Source organism: Staurois parvus, unplaced genomic scaffold (genome assembly GCF_062004578.1).
Source record: "Staurois parvus isolate SC_StPar_1 unplaced genomic scaffold, SC_StPar_1.0 ptg000903l, whole genome shotgun sequence".
NCBI classification, from domain to species: domain Eukaryota; kingdom Metazoa; phylum Chordata; class Amphibia; order Anura; family Ranidae; genus Staurois; species Staurois parvus.
Window position 1 is genome coordinate 173,840 of NW_028318699.1, and position 17,509 is coordinate 191,348.

A 17,509-nucleotide genomic window follows, 5' to 3' on the forward strand; every position below is an offset into this window, starting at 1 on the left:
CCAGTTATTATGTGGCTTTTTCACTTCAGAATAAAGGCTCGTTCACACCATATGTGCAGGAAAACTGATGGGAAAAAAAGCACAGATATCACTTGCAGAGACACATGTTAACATTAGTTTTCATATGCATTTCAGTGAACTTTGTACACACTGCAGATTCCTCCATAGAAAATCTGCACGTGATACTAGTGTTGTGGTTTGAACAGGGCACATAGAGAACAATTCATTCGTTTGTGTCCTTGCAGAACGTGTGCAGAAAAACTCCTGTCTCTGCACATTGGTGTGAATGAGGCCTTAGGCAGGCGACAGTTGATTTAAACTGTCCAGGGTAGGGACAAATTAAGAAAGGTTAGGGACATGGGAGGTGGGGGACCGGTTAGAGAGTATGGGTGATGCAGAAATGGGAGGGGAGTGGTGGAGCCGTGCACGGAATCCATGGTCCCCCCACCACACCTGCCTGTGGGACAGAACTCCATCACTGGCATGTATAAGTGGACATTAACGGCCGTCCTAATAAATGAGCCATTAAGCAAAGTGTAAGAGCACAGACCACAGGACGACTCCACTAGACGCCATACCATTCGGTCAGCTAAGATTGTGGATAGAATTTATCCTAGATTGTAAGCTCGAAAAAGCAGGGCCCTCAATCCCCTCATGTTTTGCATTGTATTGGTATTGTTCTGTCACATGTTCTGTCCCCCTTTGTAATGTACAGCGCTGAGTGAACTATTGGCGCTTTATAAATACTGTATAATAATAATAATAATCATAAGCTTCAATAGTTTTGTAATGGAATCAGCTCTTCATCCTTAAACTGACATGCCAAATCTTTCTCTCAAGCTCTGCATGTTCCTCTCAGATTAGGAGTTATCGCAGCATAGACTTGTATTATATATCTTTATTATGTTGTCCTTCCTACAGTCCCACAGCGGGGGAATGAAAGGAAGCCGTGTGTGTAGCCAGCTGTATGTGCAATGCACAAGTACACTGTAAAATGTAAAACTCTTTTAAAGTACAATGAAGTGTATGAGAGTCTGGAGACAGCTGGAGTGTGCCGGGAATGCATGCTGAGCTGTGCATGCGCAGCTCAGTGTCCATCCTGTAGAAGACTGAGCGGGCAGGTAAGGGTTATTGTAGATGAGACGTAACATGTCTATTCCACAGTAAAGAGCTGGCTGCTCACAGTTATTCACTAGTTGAGTTTAGTTCACATTAAAATTGCCTCATTTTTGAAACCTGAATGTTACCCAGTTACAATCCGTGTTTCAGCACCAAGACAGTCGTGATCAGTGTAGAAATCTTTATATCAGAGGCATCTGAAGAAGGTTAAGATTCCCTTTCAGTAAGCTTTGCTGTTACATTCTGACTATAAGATTTCTTTGTTCTCACTTCAAGGGCCAAAAGAGGAAACTGTGAATGATTTCTGGAGGATGATCTGGGAACAAAATACAGCGACTATCGTTATGGTCACCAACCTGAAAGAAAGGAAAGAAGTAAGTAGGATGTCTAAGGAAACGTGAACATTACGGGGCCCAGGTACACCAGTGTGTCTTATGATGATGGGTCAAGAAGTCATGTGAAAGCGGAGCTCCACCCAAAAGGGGAAATTTTGCTTTAAAGACTGGTCCCCACTCCCCATTAAGGATTGGCACCATTGGGGAGCAGCGGGGAGTACTGGAAATTGACAGGTTTCCGCTGCGATCGCCTAGGCGATCGGAAGCAGAAGTTGTCCATCCATCCTATGAGGCTGCATAATCCCTGGCCCTCTATCTGGACATTACTGTTTGGCCCTGTGCTGATCACATGCACTCTCACGAAAAAAAAAAAAAACCTCTTTAGCAATACACACCAAACTGAGCATGTGCAGCTTGCCCCCAAGGCTCTGTTGTATCACCAGATGGATCAGGGACAGTAGAAGGGGAGGATCAGTGAAGACAGGATCAAACAGCCTTTTTACACAATGCAGATGATTAACCCCTTAGATTCCACTGTGTGTATAACAAGCATGCTTTACTGCATATACAGACTGATTGTACTGTTGTGGGTTTAGTAACACTTTAACCTTTAATATAATAATTCAATAGTTTTTTGTTATTAATTTGGGCAACATGCTGTATGTCACGGCTTCTGTTGTTCAGGTTTCTATCACTAGTGTTCCACATATGTGCACCATCTAGTGATTTAAATTTACAACTGCACATTATGTTCCATGGCAGTGTGCTCATGCCATCTAGTGTTTTATGGTATTAATACGATCTAGGAAATTCCATATCACATCTGAGGATTATTGCTTTACTTACTGAAAAGGAAATGCTTAGCTCTAGCAAAGTGCCTGACATTCCAGAAACCTCTTTCTGAGTTCCTAGATTTTGGTGCCCTTGCTTTTTATATCCTGATTCCCAGTGATGACTTTGCTTGCCTCTAACCAGGATCCCTAACTACCAACAGCCTGTGACCTCTTGCTTGTCTGACCAGCAATGACTTTATTATACTCTAGCTACTATATATCAAATATCCTTGTTGCAGCGGTAAAAACCAGGCAGGGGTTCCAACATTTCCACGCTGCATGCAAAACTATATAAAAAAAAAAAGGCTTAAGATACACTTGAACTGGGAATACTGGAGGAACAATATGGTTCCTATGGTCAGCACAATCCTTCTGAAAGTTCAATAAAAGACTGATTCTATATTATTCAGGCAGTTTGGCCTCGTTCACACCATGGTGCAGAGACATCAATTTTTCTGCATGTGTTCTGCACGGGCACAAAAATCAATTGTACTTTATGTGCCTGTTCACACCACAATACTAGTATCACGTGCAGATTTTTTTCTGCACAGGAATCTGCAGTGGATATGAAACTCATTGAAGCACGCATGAAAACTGATGTCTCTGCAAGTGAAATCTGCATGCCAGTTTCCATCAGTTTTAATGCATGTATGGTGTGAAGGAGCCCGTAAACAAGTTGCTGTTTTCAAATTCATAATCATCTACAGCAACCAATCAGAAATCTCTTTGCTGTTATTATTGTAATAAAACTGAAATGCAGGTAAACTGAAATGTGGGCAAAAAGCATACACACAGAAAAGCGATGGCTGAAAAAAACAGGTCTGCCTTTTTATTCATTTATTTTTTTAATTTATTATTTATTTACTACTTGAATAAAAAGAATTGTGGATGTATGATGTTTTTTTTTTCTAAGCAGTTTATTTTTTGCCCCTCTGCAGTGTAAATGTGCTCAGTATTGGCCTGACCAGGGTTGCTGGACGTATGGAAATATCCGTGTATCGGTGGAGGATATGACCGTCTTAGTGGATTACACCATACGCAAATTCTGCATCCAGCAGGTATTAGACGGCTACTATGACTAACCACTGTTCAAAAAGATTGGAACAGCTTTTCTAAAAGCAACCAATGAATGATGATAAAATAGACTGGAAAGTCCTGCCCATTTAGTATGTTTTACTTAAAGGCATTGTACGCTTTCAAATGTTTCTCTTGTTTTAACTAGGTATTAGTGTAGTTATACTCCTTGCGGTGTTTGTTGGTCTTACCTTGTAATGATGGACTCACAAGTTGTGGCTGCAGTTTGTAGTGTCATGGCTGATCGATTCCTCTATGTTCATATATTCATTCACCTGGCTTGTCCCTATTCACTAAAGGGACTAGTCAACTTCTTGTTCTGGGTCACACATCGTTCAGTCCATGCCTAGCTATTTCGTCTGTGTTGCATCACAAATGTGGCCGTGATAATGCGATGGAAATACAACCTCTTTCAGCAAGGTGATCTGTCTGTTTATTGCTTTGGCTTGATTGTGGCTGTGTCAGATCTAATTATTATTTGACTCTCACCTGCAGAGCACCAGGCTGAGAGACCCAGGGATTGTGGGATATGTAGTTTCTTCACAGGAAGTGTCAGTTCTTAGACTCTAGAGAGGTCATCCATTAACCTGTGCAGTGCCATGCTTTATGCCTCTTGTTTAAACACAAAGAGAAATGGCTGAATTTGGAATGTGAAGATTTACTTTACTACAGGCTGTGCATGCACAAATGACGCCATGCAGCTACTGTACATGACCAATGCACATCCTATACAAGTGAAAAATACAAAGTGCAGGTAGGAAGCTTTATAATGCCTTTAAAGTAAACCTGCTGTCCCTTTCCAAGGGAAACGGAATTCTTGATCAGCATACATGTAGCAAAAAAAAAAGTAATGAAGCCTTTAGGTCAGCATGGAATCCAACAACCAACCTAAGTAGAGGTCTGCAGTAACCGCCTTCATAGTCCGCTAGGTGCAGGCTACATATTGAACGATTGTGCCCCCCTTTATTGTATAGGTACCTATAGGGCTGGCAGTCACAAGTCCCTTCCACTGATGGCAGGAGTTGGTAACCTTATAATTACTTTACGATTTCTCATCTCAGGTTGGTGACGTTACAAATAAGAAGCCGCAGCGCCTTGTTACGCAGTTCCATTTCACCAGTTGGCCTGATTTTGGGGTGCCTTTTACTCCTATTGGGATGCTAAAGTTTCTAAAGAAGGTTAAAGCCTGTAATCCACAGTATGCCGGCGCTATTGTTGTACATTGCAGGTGAGTTTGTAAAATACATGGCTGGATGTCTATTGATTGGAGGGTGTTTTTGTTGTAACAATATGACTTTCTAGGGTGACACGGTTACAGTTTATCCCCTTGACGCCGACATCACACAAATATACGGTCTCACAGAACTGGGCTGTTTTCTGTGGGGTCGCATATTTGTGTACCTGTCTTTGTGCTCGGAGCGTGCTTCACAGCGCACTCCCAGCAGAAAGAACGGGGTGTCACTGAGAGCCCTGGGTCCCATTCTAACGTCCGGGACCTCCGATTCCAGGTCACATGATCGCTGTGATAGCCTCTGATTGGCTATCACAGTGATCAGTCACTGTACAGCCCAGCCCCCTTGGGTTTTTTCTCTCTATGAATGGAGGGGAGAGATACATTGCATCTCTCTAACTCCTGGCATAGAGGAGGTAAAAAAAAAAGTTTGTTTAAAAAATGTAATAAAATAAATATTAAAAAATACCTAGATCAAGGTTTGATCTAGTTAATTGCCAGGGTAAGTGCTTGGGTCAAGGTCAGGGTCAAAGGTCAGGATTTAAATAAAAAAAAAAAAAATTGTTATTAGTATGAGTGTGTTTTAGGTAAACAAAAAACAAAATGCACACTACTGTTTCTGGGCTGTACTACGGGTACAAACAACAAATGACACACATATATGGTATCACTGCAATTGTCAAGAGCTGGAAAATATTTTTTGGGTTGTTCTTTGGTGGTAGTTTATAGTAGTAACAAGAAACACACAGCTAAATAAAATTTGTTTTTCTTTTTTTTTTACTATTTTGGGTCAGTTTTCATTTGATAAAAAAAAAATATCGAGAGATATCCATTACCATTTACCACCAAATGAAAGCCCAATTTGTCCTGAAAAAAACAAGGTATAATTTACCTGGATGTACAAAGTAGTTGTGATGATATGTACAGTTTTACTGACATATGTCAACATTGCAAAATTGTGCTTCGTTATGAACATTTGTTTTACCCGTAGGCGTGAAGGGGTTAAGTTATTAGTGACTGCTTGGTGTGTTAATGGCGAAAAATACCCCACAACCTTTACGGAGCAAAGCAATGATACTGCCTGCCATAGCTACCAAAGTATCCAAAATGACACGTATTATTGAAAGATACTTTCACTTTAAAGGCAAAGTGACAATGTCTGTGTAAAGGATCTCCTTCCTTCCCCTCCACAATCTTCATGTCAGTGGAGGGGAAGGGGGATATTCAAGCCAAGGATGGAGCCGATGCAGGACAATGTAACTCCAGCGCACGCACGGGCGATCTTTGCGGGTCAGTCGTTCAGGCGGACCTCATCGGAAGGTCCCTGCATTCCTATGGACAAGCGGGTGTAAACAGACCTGTGTCCATTTACACCCGCCCACCTCAGGATCCAATCTGGTCCACTAAAAATAATTAAATAAATGGAAGGGGATAGTTCATTTAGGCAGATCTGATCAGAGGGTAGTCGGGTGTAAATGGACTGAGGAGTCCATTTATTCCTGACTGCCCAAAGAGAAGAATGGGGTCTGTCCCTGTCCACTCTGCAGAAACTGAGCAGAAACAGACCTGTCGTCTGCCCGCTCTTCTCCTTGGTCAGCAGAGAATCAGCCCACAGATCCCCTGCTGATCAGAATGGAGTCTGCCCCATGTGAAAGGGGCCTTAAAGTGCCAACATGTCAGCGCTTTTTGAAAGGTTGCCCCTGGTAGGTAAATCTGCCATTATGGCAAATGCTTTGGTGACAGAGTTACATAGTCTGGCTGTACAAAGACAAAATTCCATCTAGTTGAACAAAAAAAAAAAGTTATAATCCTACACCCACAGTTGATCCAGAGGAAGGCTCCTCCATGCCTCTTATCAGTTTGGTTGCCCTTCTCTGTACTTTCTCCAGTTCCCCAATGTTCTTTTTGTGAATTGGTGCCCAAAGCTGGACTGCATATTCCAGTGGAGGTCTTACTAATAATTAGTACCGGGGTAATATGATATCTCTCTCTGGAGTCTATACCTCTTTTAATACAAGAGATGATTTTGCTCGCTTTAGAAACTGCAGCTTAGCATCGCATGCCACTATTAAGCTTGTGATCTACCAGAACTCCCAGATCCTTCTCCACCATTGATTCCCCCAGATGTACCCCCCTAGTATGTATGATGCATGCATATTCTTAGCCCCCAAGCGCATAACCAAGAGTATGGATTTGGTTCTGATCTAAAGTCAGTTTAAAACTAGACTGTCCACTGGGTGACAACACTGCAGTGATTTTACTGCAGAACAAACAATGTTGTCACCCAAATACAGGAAGTGCAAACAGTGTATTTCTGAGCAGGATCAACAGGTAATAGGATGGTTACAGGGGGACTCATAGATACAAAAATACATATTGACATACTACATTGTGTCATATTTGCTTTTGGCCTTAATTTCACTTTTAGTTAAAAAAGCTTATGTACCATACTTTGCTTGCTCCTCAGTGCCGGTGTAGGTCGGACGGGAACCTTCATAGTCATAGATGCCATGTTGGATATGATGAATGCAGAGAAAAAAGTAGATGTTTATGGGTTCGTGAGTCGGATCCGGGCTCAGCGCTGTCAGATGGTACAAACAGATGTAAGTGTTCACAACTGATGCTGTAAATATACAATATATCAACAGTGTGATTTGCTTTGGCTACTTGTACAAGCAAGCCCCTAATTTATAGCACCCACAGATTACTACCCTTCTTTTTTTTTTTTTTTCTTTTGTAGCAGATCAGCAAAGGTTAGCCCAGTATACATGAACATGAAACATGCAATGTTTATTTGCAATATAAATAAACTCAACTGTATTTTTTAGAATTAAAAATTCCACTTTTCATAGTGAAAAAATAGCAAATTAAAAAAAAAATATTCTACCATACAATTGCTATGCAAGGCACACTGTAATTTTCTGTAAAATGCAATATGGCATCCTGGAGGTGTTCTGTATACAGATGGTATACAGATCCCCTCCCAGAAATGTCATTTCCTGCTAGTGTGATTGGCTCACTGATTTCTCCAGTCTGCACTAAGATACAAGGCAGATTTTGGGCATCCTTTGAAACAAAAATGTCATTTTTGGTGAGTTGCTCCCAAAGGGATACCACGTCCGAAGGATGCAGACTCTGCCACTTTCCTCATTAAAACCCCATAAGTGCAGCAGCTGATTAATAATTAGTCATTCAATTTCACTTTGCACATGCCCACAGAGAAACATGAAGCTATTTCTTCAGAAAAACAAAAGGTAAGAATCTGTAACAAAGTTTGGTCAAGTCTCTGCATAGTTACATAGTTAGTCTGGCTGAAAAAAGACAAAAGTCCATCCAGTTCAACCACAAAAAAAAAAAAGTTATAATCCTATACCCACAGTTAATCCAGAGGAAGGCAAAAAAAAACCAGCAAAGCATGATCCAATTTGCTCCTGTAGGGGAAAAAATTCCTTCCTGATCCCCCGAGAGGCAATCGGATATTCCCTGGATCAACTTTAGCTATAAATGTTAGTATCCAATTATATTCTGTGTATCCAAGAAAGAATCCAGGACTTTTTTAAAGCAATCCACTGGGCTGGCCAGAACCAAGTCTTGAGAAAGTTTATTCCACATTTTCACAGCTCTCACTGTGAAGGAACCTTTCCGTGTTTGGAGATTAAATCTCTTTTCCTTCAAATGCAATGTACACAGCTTTTGGGGATTTTTTTTTTCTTAAACAAAAGTGGAGTTACCCTTTAAGTATAGTGCATAAAGAAAGAAAATACAGCACTGCTCTTAGACATTTCCAATACCAAAGCTTTTTGTGTTTTCTTGATGCACACACCTTCCCCAGGATTTTCCCAGGTCCTAACTGTACAGTATTGTACGGGTCTTGGGGGGGCGGAGTTCTACTATAGTGTGTTTAACGTGTTCCTGATTGTGTGTTTTGTTTAGATGCAGTACGTCTTTATTTATCAAGCACTGCTGGAACATTATCTGTATGGGGACACAGAGCTAGAAGTCACGTCTCTGGAAACTCACCTACAGAAGCTGTACAACAAAATCCCCGGGACCAACAGCAACGGCCTAGAAGAGGAGTTCAAGGTGAGACCAAAAGCATTATGAAGCTTCTGCTGAGACATTGGGGGGTGGTAAACTATGTATCAAATGCACTTGCCGACTACGCACTGTAGTTTTACTGCTACTGTGTAGGCCACCTGTGAAGAATCACATGTGTGTATATATACATAAGTTTGCATTTCTGCGTAGTGGTCGCATGCGCTATCATTGGCCCCAGCATATGCCGATCGCTCGGTCCCAGGCAATGATTTATGGCTGGCACCTGCCGATCGATGGAGCGAGTGACAGGAGAGGGCAGGAGAAAAATCTGTGTTGGTAAACAACACAGAGCTCTCTACTGACAGTGGGGATGTGCCAGTTTTTGTTTCCCTGCAAAGCAGGGGATAAAAACAGTCACGTCCCTTATTAAAAGCCCCAACACATTGATGCTTGCTAGGCACAGTTATATAACATAATAAAAATATATACGGACCTCGCATCTAAACTGTACATATGACTCAAACATTACACCATCTCAATTGTTTACAACATAATTTACCATTATTAAAGTCCCAAATTGTGAAATAAGTGCCTGTGCTTATATTCCAACTTGGATGAAGTGCTCATCTTGATCAATTAATTCAAAGTGCTCCACAGTACTCAAAAGTGGCCTACATGGACTAGAACTCACCCTTAGCCGATGACCATCTATTTCTAGAGTGGTATACAAGACTTGTGGGGCATTCCCCAATGAAGTTGGTTCTCTCCAGATCACTGCAATTTCGGGATGGACATATCACAAAAAGAGCAGAAAGGGGAATCCCATATTGTAAAACCGTATTGTATTTTATTGTAAAATAAGTATATAGAATATCACTCACAAATAAAGTTCCTTTGCCAAAGTTCCTTTGCACCTGATGTACTCAGCCTTATTTGTGTGTGTGGAAGCCACTGGATTAAGCGCTCCTCGGAATGGCGTGCGTTCTATACGCCACAAGTCACGTCAGCGGAAATTGCGTCATCAGACCTCAACGCTTTTCGATCAAAGATCGTCTTCAGGAAGTGCACTTGCACTATTGCACATTTTTTTGGGACTGCTGCAATAGCTTTATTTTTGGTTTTTTACTATATTGTAATGTATTGCACATCCACAAGCGCATGAGCACCATTTTTAAGTAACTGCTAGGCACACAGTTAACCCCTTGATTGCACTAGAGGTTAACCTCCTCCCAGCCAGGGTCATTAATACAGTAACAGTGTATACTTTTAGCACTTGTAAAAGAAGTTGCGAGCGCTATAAAACTAAAGCAGCCACAGCATCAAAAAGGATACCAATAAACCTTACAAAAGCATATAATATAAAACATGCGGCGCTATAACACAAGTAATGAAAATTATCCAAGGTGTCAATATAGTAATCATAGGTGACTAATGTGATCCTGAACAGTAAGCAGAGTAACATGCAGTGCAAAAACAGTCTTTGTGGTAATTTCTCTCCTTCAAAGTGCTGATTCCATGCGGTGAACGTGAAAAGGATAAGGCTGTGCACTCACCAGATGCACAGCGTAACTGCGCATTTAGAGATAAATTATCTCTGAAAGATCCACTGGTAGCTCTTTAAGGTCAGGTCAAACCAGATATTCCTCCACCCGCTGGATGTTGCTGATAATCCACAGTCTCTCTCAAAGATGGCTCTACAGGTGATATGTGACTCACCAAGGGCCACAAAGAAAGGAGACCAATAGCGTAATACCGTTTAAAAGATTTTATTCTAAGCAGTATACATGGGTGAGGATAAATGAACAAAACAAACACTGACCATGAGGTGGATTAAAAGATGGCCGCCGGGACCTCCATGGTGCCGGCGGCAAGAAGATAATGACGCTGTAACTCCTACTCTGACGCGTTTCGTGCTAACCGCACATCATCAAAAAGGGAATAAGCTTCAGCGTCCTTGTTTAACAGCGTCCATTATAAACCGTAAATGGCGCATGCGCATTACGACCGCGCCATTTTTCATGAGAGATATGTCTCCATATCAGGCGCCATATTGCCGGAGACCGATATGATCTCACATGCGCGGGCGCCATTTTTACAATCGTCTGTGAGTGTCACTGAATCACCAGGGAAACTTACAATAAACATAAGGAAAATACCCCAAAGGTTTACATAAAACTTCAATAAGCGGTGCCAGAGCTTCCTGAACTCTAAAGTCCGTCAATATAAATGCAAATAAGTAATAAATAAATGCCGTCGCAGACGAACCACTGCGCATGTGCGAGATCAATTTGGAATATATGTAGTATTATAAGCTCCTCATCAAGACATAGAGAATAATCTCATTGTAGGTAAATCTTGGTGATGTCGATGACATACACATTATAAACAACATTAAATATAAATAAACTCAATAATAACTTCATAACACATCTTAAAACTATAATTAATATTCAATACATGTCATGGTATATGCATTAAGAATGTGAATCTTTAATAAAATTGTAACCAAAGTATGCATAATATCCTAAAATACTCTATATAGTTATGTAAAGATGTATATCAAAATATAAAGAATACTAAAAATATTAAAAATATTAAAATATTAAAAATATTAAAAATCACAATGACCAAAAAACCATACATATACATATGTGCGTACATATGTATATGTGAAAAATCAAAAGATAAAATATAAAAGGTACACAGAGGGAACATAGAAGTCTTTAAATCTATACGAATAGGAAAAATGGAGATAAAAATGGAGATAAAAATGGAGATAAAAATGGAGATAAAAATGGAGATAAAAATGGAGATAAAAATGGAGATAAAAAGTGGAGATAAAGCTGGAGATAAAAAACATAATTCAAAATTTCAGCTATTATCTATAAAACAGTTGATATCTATATCAACGTTTAACCCTCTGGGATACATAGATCCCATCTCAAATATCCACTTTGTCTCCAGTTGGGAAACAGCTTTTTTCTTATTAATACCCCTCCAATGGTGATGTACAACATCTATGGCTGTAAATTTGAGCGATGATGGGTCTCTATTATGGCAAAGCCTATAATGCTTTGAAAGAGAGTGTTCCTTAAATCCACGTTTTATATTATATACGTGTTCCCTTAGACGGTCTCGCAACCTTCTTGTAGTGCGGCCTATATATTGTTTAGAACACGGACATTGGAGTAAATATACCACATATCTAGTATTACATGATATAAAACTCCTAATGTCATATTGCTTATTAGTAGAAGTAGAGGCAAATTGATCAATTCTCCTTTTTCTATGGCTACTACAAGTGCAGATAACGCATTTGTTACATGGAAAGAAACCCACTAAGCCATTAAAAAGCTGGATCTTAGAAGGAGGGTTAATTACATTAGGCGCTATTCTATTTCTCAAAGAAATGGCTCTTCTAAATGTAATTTCCGGTCTAGATGGTAAGATTTTTGTGAGCATTGGGTCTGCCATAAGAATTTTCCAATTATTCCTAATAATTTTTGTGACACACTTATACTGGGACGAAAAAGTTGTGACAAACGGACAAACTTTAGCAGATTGCTGTCCCATATTATTACTAAACATCAAATCTCTATTCATATTAGCAACCGATGTTAAAGTGCATGTGAGTGAGGATTCATCATAACCTTTTTCGATGAATCTCTCTTTTAATATATCTGCTTGGGCAAAATACGTTTCAAGATTTGTACAGTTACGACGGATCCTCAAAAACTGGCCCTTAGGAATGTTAGAGAGCCATGCCGGATGGTGGCAGCTATCAACCGGAATATAGCCATTACGGTCCGTTTGCTTAAAAAAAGATTTAGTAATGATGGACCCTTCATAATTTATTAATGTTAAATCTAAAAAGTTGATACTCACTGTGCTATATTCATAAGTCAATTTAATATTTTGTGTATTATTATTCAAAGTAATAAAAAAGTTAATAAGTGCCTGCTCGTCCCCTTTCCAAATTAATAGAATATCATCAATGTACCTTCTATAAAAATATAACTCAGGCCAGTCGCGGGAATAAATGATGTCTTCTTCCCACCTGGCTATGATCACTATATTGACACCTTGGATAATTTTCATTACTTGTGTTATAGCGCCGCATCTTTTATATTATATACTTTTAGCACTGATCACTGTGTTTGTGTCAGTCAGTTCCCACAAAGCGTCAGTTAGTGTCAGATTGCCCGCTTCACTTTCACAGTCCTGCTAAAAGTTGCTGATCGCCGCCATTACTAATATTAATAAATATATATATATATATATATATATATATATATGGGCAAAAAAGTATTTAGTCAGCCACCAATTGTGCAGGTTCTCCCACTTAAAAAGATGAGAGAGGCCTGTAATTGGCATCATAGGTAGACCTCAACTATGAGAGAGAAAATGAGAAAAAAAATCCAGACAATCACATTGGCTGATTTGGAAAGAATTTATTTGCAAATTATGGTGGAAAATAAGTATTTGGTCAATATCAAAAGTTCATCTCAATACTTTGTTATATATCCTTTGTTGGCAATGACAGAGGTCAAACGTTTCCTGTAAGTCTTCACAAGGTTGGCACACACTGTTGCTGGTATGTTGGCCCATTCCTCCATGCAGATCTCCTCTAGAGCAGTGATGTTTTGGGGATGTCGCTGGGCAACACGGACTTTCAACTCCCTCCAAAGGTTTTCTATGGGGTTGAGATCTGGAGACTGGCTAGGCCACTCCAGGACCTTGAAATGCTTCTTACGAAGCCACTCCTTCGTTGCCCGGGCGGTATGTTTGAGATCATTGTCATGTTGGAAGACCCAGCCACGTTTCATCTTCAATGCCCTTGCTGATGGAAGGAGGTTTGCACTCAAAATCTCAGGATACATGGCCCAATTCATTCTTTCCTGTACATGGATCAGTTGTCCTGGTCCCTTTGCGGAGAAACAGCCCCAAAGTATGATGTTGCCACCCCCATGCTTCACAATAGGTATGGTGTTCTTCGGATGCAACTCAGCATTCTCTCTCCTCCAAACACGACGAGTTGTGTTTCTACCAAACAGTTCTATTTTGGTTTCATCTGACCATATGACATTCTCCGAATCCTCTTCTGGATCATCCAAATGCTCTCTAGCAAACTTCAGACGGGCCCGGACATGTACTGGCTTAAGCAGGGGGACACGTCTGGCACTGCAGGATCTGAGTCCCTGGCGGCGAGTGTGTTACTGATGGTAGCCTTTGTTACGTTGGTCCCAGCTCTCTGCAGGTCATTCACTAGGTCCCCCCGTGTGGTCCTGGGATTTTTGCTCACCGTTCTTGTGATCATTTTGACCCCACAGGGTGAGATCTTGCGAGGAGCCCCAGATCAAGGGAGATTATCAGTGGTCTTGTATGTCTTCCATTTTCTAATTATTGCTCCCACAGTTGATTTGTTCACACCAAGCTGGTTGCCTATTGCAGATTCAGTCTTCCCAGCCTGGTGCAGGTCTACAATTTTGTTTCTGGTGTCCTTCGACAGCTCTTTGGTCTTCACCATAGTGGAGTTTGGAGTGTGACTGTTTGAGGTTGTGGACAGGTGTCTTTTATACTGATAACAAGTTCAAACAGGTGCCATTGATACAGGTAATGAGTGCAGGACAGAGGAGCCTCTTAAAGAAGAAGGTACAGGTCTGTGAGAGCCAGAAATCTTGCTTGTTTGTAGGTGACCAAATACTTATTTTCCACCATAATTTGCAAATAATTTCTTTCCAAATCAGCCAATGTGATTGTCTGGATTTGTTTTCTCATTTTGTCTCTCATAGTTGAGGTCTACCTATGATGCCAATTACAGGCCTCTCTCATCTTTTTAAGTGGGAGAACTTGCACAATTGGTGGCTGACTAAATACTTTTTTGCCCCACTGTATATATAAAAAAAATTCTAGTATATATTCCATAGTTTGTAGACACTATAACTTTCATGCAACCCAATCCATATTCAGTTATGGGGATTTTTTTCTTACCAGATACGTAACAGAATACATTTTGGCCTAAGTTTATATAGAAATATGATTTTTAAAAAAAAATTTTTAATGAATGTTTTATTGCAGAAAGTAAAAAAAAAATATATATTTTTTTTTTGTTTACATAATTAAATACTTGCCTACCAGGCACTTATACCCCCTTCCTGCCCAGGCCAATTTTCAGCTTTCAGCGCTGTCACACTTTGAATGACAACTGCGTGGTACCCATATGACATTTTTAACTTTTATGCCACACAAATAGAACTTTCTTTTGGTGGTATTTAATCGCCTCTGGGTGTTTTATTTTTTGCGCTATAAACAAAAAAAGCAAACAAAAAAAAAGTTTTTCTTTGTTTTTATTATAAAATTCTGCAAACAGGTAATTTTTCTCCTTCACTGATGTGCGTTGATGAGGCTGCACTGATGGGCATTGATGAGGTGGCACTGATAGGAGGCATAGATAGGCGGCACTGATGAGCTGGCATTGATGATGCTTCTCTGACTGGCGGCACAGGTGGGCGACACTGCTGGGAACAGGTGGGCAGCACTGCTTGGCACTGATCATCAGTGCCGATCTCTTCTCTGACAATTGCCGGTTATCAGCAGTACTTTCCTTACGCTGTGACAGTGTGAGGAAAGTGCAGCCGGTAACCGGCAACTGTATTTACCCGGTGATCTGTGTAATCGGGGACAGCTGATTACGTGGTAAAAGGCCAATGTGATCAGCTGTGTCTGTAGGACACAGCGATCACTGGCGGTGCCAGGAGCACGCCGCTGGGGGCGTGTTCTGGGAGGACGTCCATGGACGCCCTCCCAGAACTATACAACCGTGCTGTAGCAGTTTTTCTGCTATAGCGCGGTTGGGAAGAGGTTAAAAATAAAAACTCAGTGGTGATAAAATGCCACCAAAAGAATGCTCTATTTGTGTGAAAAAGAAAAAGATATAAAATTTTGTTTGGGTATGGTGTTGCATTACTGCGCAATAGTTAAAGTAGCGCAGTGCCCTATTGCAAAAAATGGCCTGGTCATTCCAAAGCATGTGGATATTATTACATTATAAGGCCAAATGTTTAGACCGTTGTGCACCCAACCATGTGACAATGGTTTGGGGGAGGCCCTTTTCTGTTCCAGCCCTCGGGGAACAAGGTCCGCTCAGTAAAGACCTAGTTTGATCGGTTTGGAGTGGAGGATCTTGAGTGGCCTGGACAGACCTTGCTATGCTCACCCCTATTGAACACCTTTGGGGTGAATTGAAACGTCAATTACAAACCAGGTCTTCTCATGCAACCTCAATATCTGACCTCACAAATGTTCTATTGGCTGAATGGGCACAAATACCCATGGACACAATCCTTGATCTTGTAGGAAACCTTCCCTGAAGAGTGGAGGTATTGTATTAGATGCAAAGGAGGACCAGCCCCATATTAGTGCCCATGGTTTTAGAATGGGATGTCCAACCAGCTCATAAAGGCGTCATAGTCAAGTGTCAACAAACATTTTTCCATTTAGTGTCATTGTTTATGGCTTTAGGAAAGGTAAAGGTTAAACACCTAGTGACTGTTACAGTAATACGGTTTATTGGTTTATCCAGCTGCAGTCGCTGCTTGTGCCATGATTATGCTGCCATACTGTCTACTGAAGGCTCAGGTTTTGATAAATCAGTCTTGTATCCATTCTATTCGGAGCAGCTGAATCTGTGTGTAACATAAGAACTGCCTGTTTCTCCTTTCAGAAACTAACATCTATTAAAATTCAGAATGACAAAATGAGGACGGGAAATCTGCCAGCCAACATGAAGAAAAACCGAGTCCTGCAGATCATTCCATGTAAGATTTTTTTTTTCCTTTTTTCACGTGGCTTGTTTTAGTTGTTTGTTTAGTGTCCCTCTGTGCTGTGCAGCACCTTGCAGAGTTGATTGTACCAATAGGGAAACATTTGGACCGCAACATTACCAGCCTGGGGGAAGGGGAGTGTTAGATGTACTAGCAGATTTAAATACACCAACAAACTGAAGCCAAAGTCCAGCTCACACTATAAGAAGCTACAACAATTTTTTTTTCCTTTTGGGATAAATGTTTTCCATAAATAAATAAAAGCTGATTTTTGCAGTCACCCCTGTAAGTGGTAATTGGTTTGTCTCATCCCTGTAACTGATGTATCTATAAGAGAACTTGTTCTTTTGAAAAACCAACTTACTGTCTGGATCACCAGATGAAAATAGAAGAAAGCCTTGAAAAATAAAAATGTTAGCCATCACATCTATGAGTTGGTAAGCTGCCATATAATGTTTGTTTTTTGGTTTAATATTGCTTTAATGTCCATTAACCTGTTAGTATATTATTGGATTGTGGGAGAAAACTGGAGCTCCTGGAGAAAAAAAAAACCTGTAGAGGAAATCCATACTCCTCACAGGTTCTCCTGCTAAAGATTCCACATGACACTGATTTATTTTGCCAATGCCACAAAGAAGCCCAGGTACAATATACCCAACAACACCTTGACAGGCCTTTCTGTACTTTTTTTTTGTGGCATTGACACAGTAAAGGCTTCTTTCTGCCAACTCGACCATGCAGCTCATTTTTGTTTAAGTATTGTTGTATTGTGCTCTTCAAAGCACTTTTTCCAGAGCAGCCTGTTTTTTCTCCTGAAGTTATATGTGGGGTTTTCTTTGTATCCTGAACAATTCTTGTGGCAGTTTTGGCTGCAAGTTTTCTTGGTCTACCTGACCTTGGCTTGGTATCAAGAGATCCCTATATTTTCCACTTCTTTATAAGTGATTGAACAGTACTGACTGGAATATTCAAGGCTTTGGACATCTTTTTTTTTTTTTACCTCTTTCCATCTTTTTTAAAGTTCCATTACCTTGTTATGCAGGTCTTTTGACAGTT

General features: G+C 40.4%; 1 protein-coding gene across 1 annotated transcript in view; it reads left to right on the forward strand.

Moving 5' to 3' along the window:
• PTPRA (protein tyrosine phosphatase receptor type A) overlaps positions 1 to 17,509 on the forward strand; it is a 139,736-nt gene that overhangs the window by 106,258 nt on the left and 15,969 nt on the right. Inside the window, exons 11-16 of the mRNA XM_089656405.1 lie at positions 1,396 to 1,493; positions 3,226 to 3,345; positions 4,423 to 4,589; positions 7,060 to 7,195; positions 8,526 to 8,675; positions 16,354 to 16,447. Coding sequence (XP_089512531.1) covers positions 1,396 to 1,493; positions 3,226 to 3,345; positions 4,423 to 4,589; positions 7,060 to 7,195; positions 8,526 to 8,675; positions 16,354 to 16,447 — 765 coding nt within the window. The remainder of the gene's footprint in view (positions 1 to 1,395; positions 1,494 to 3,225; positions 3,346 to 4,422; positions 4,590 to 7,059; positions 7,196 to 8,525; positions 8,676 to 16,353; positions 16,448 to 17,509) is intronic.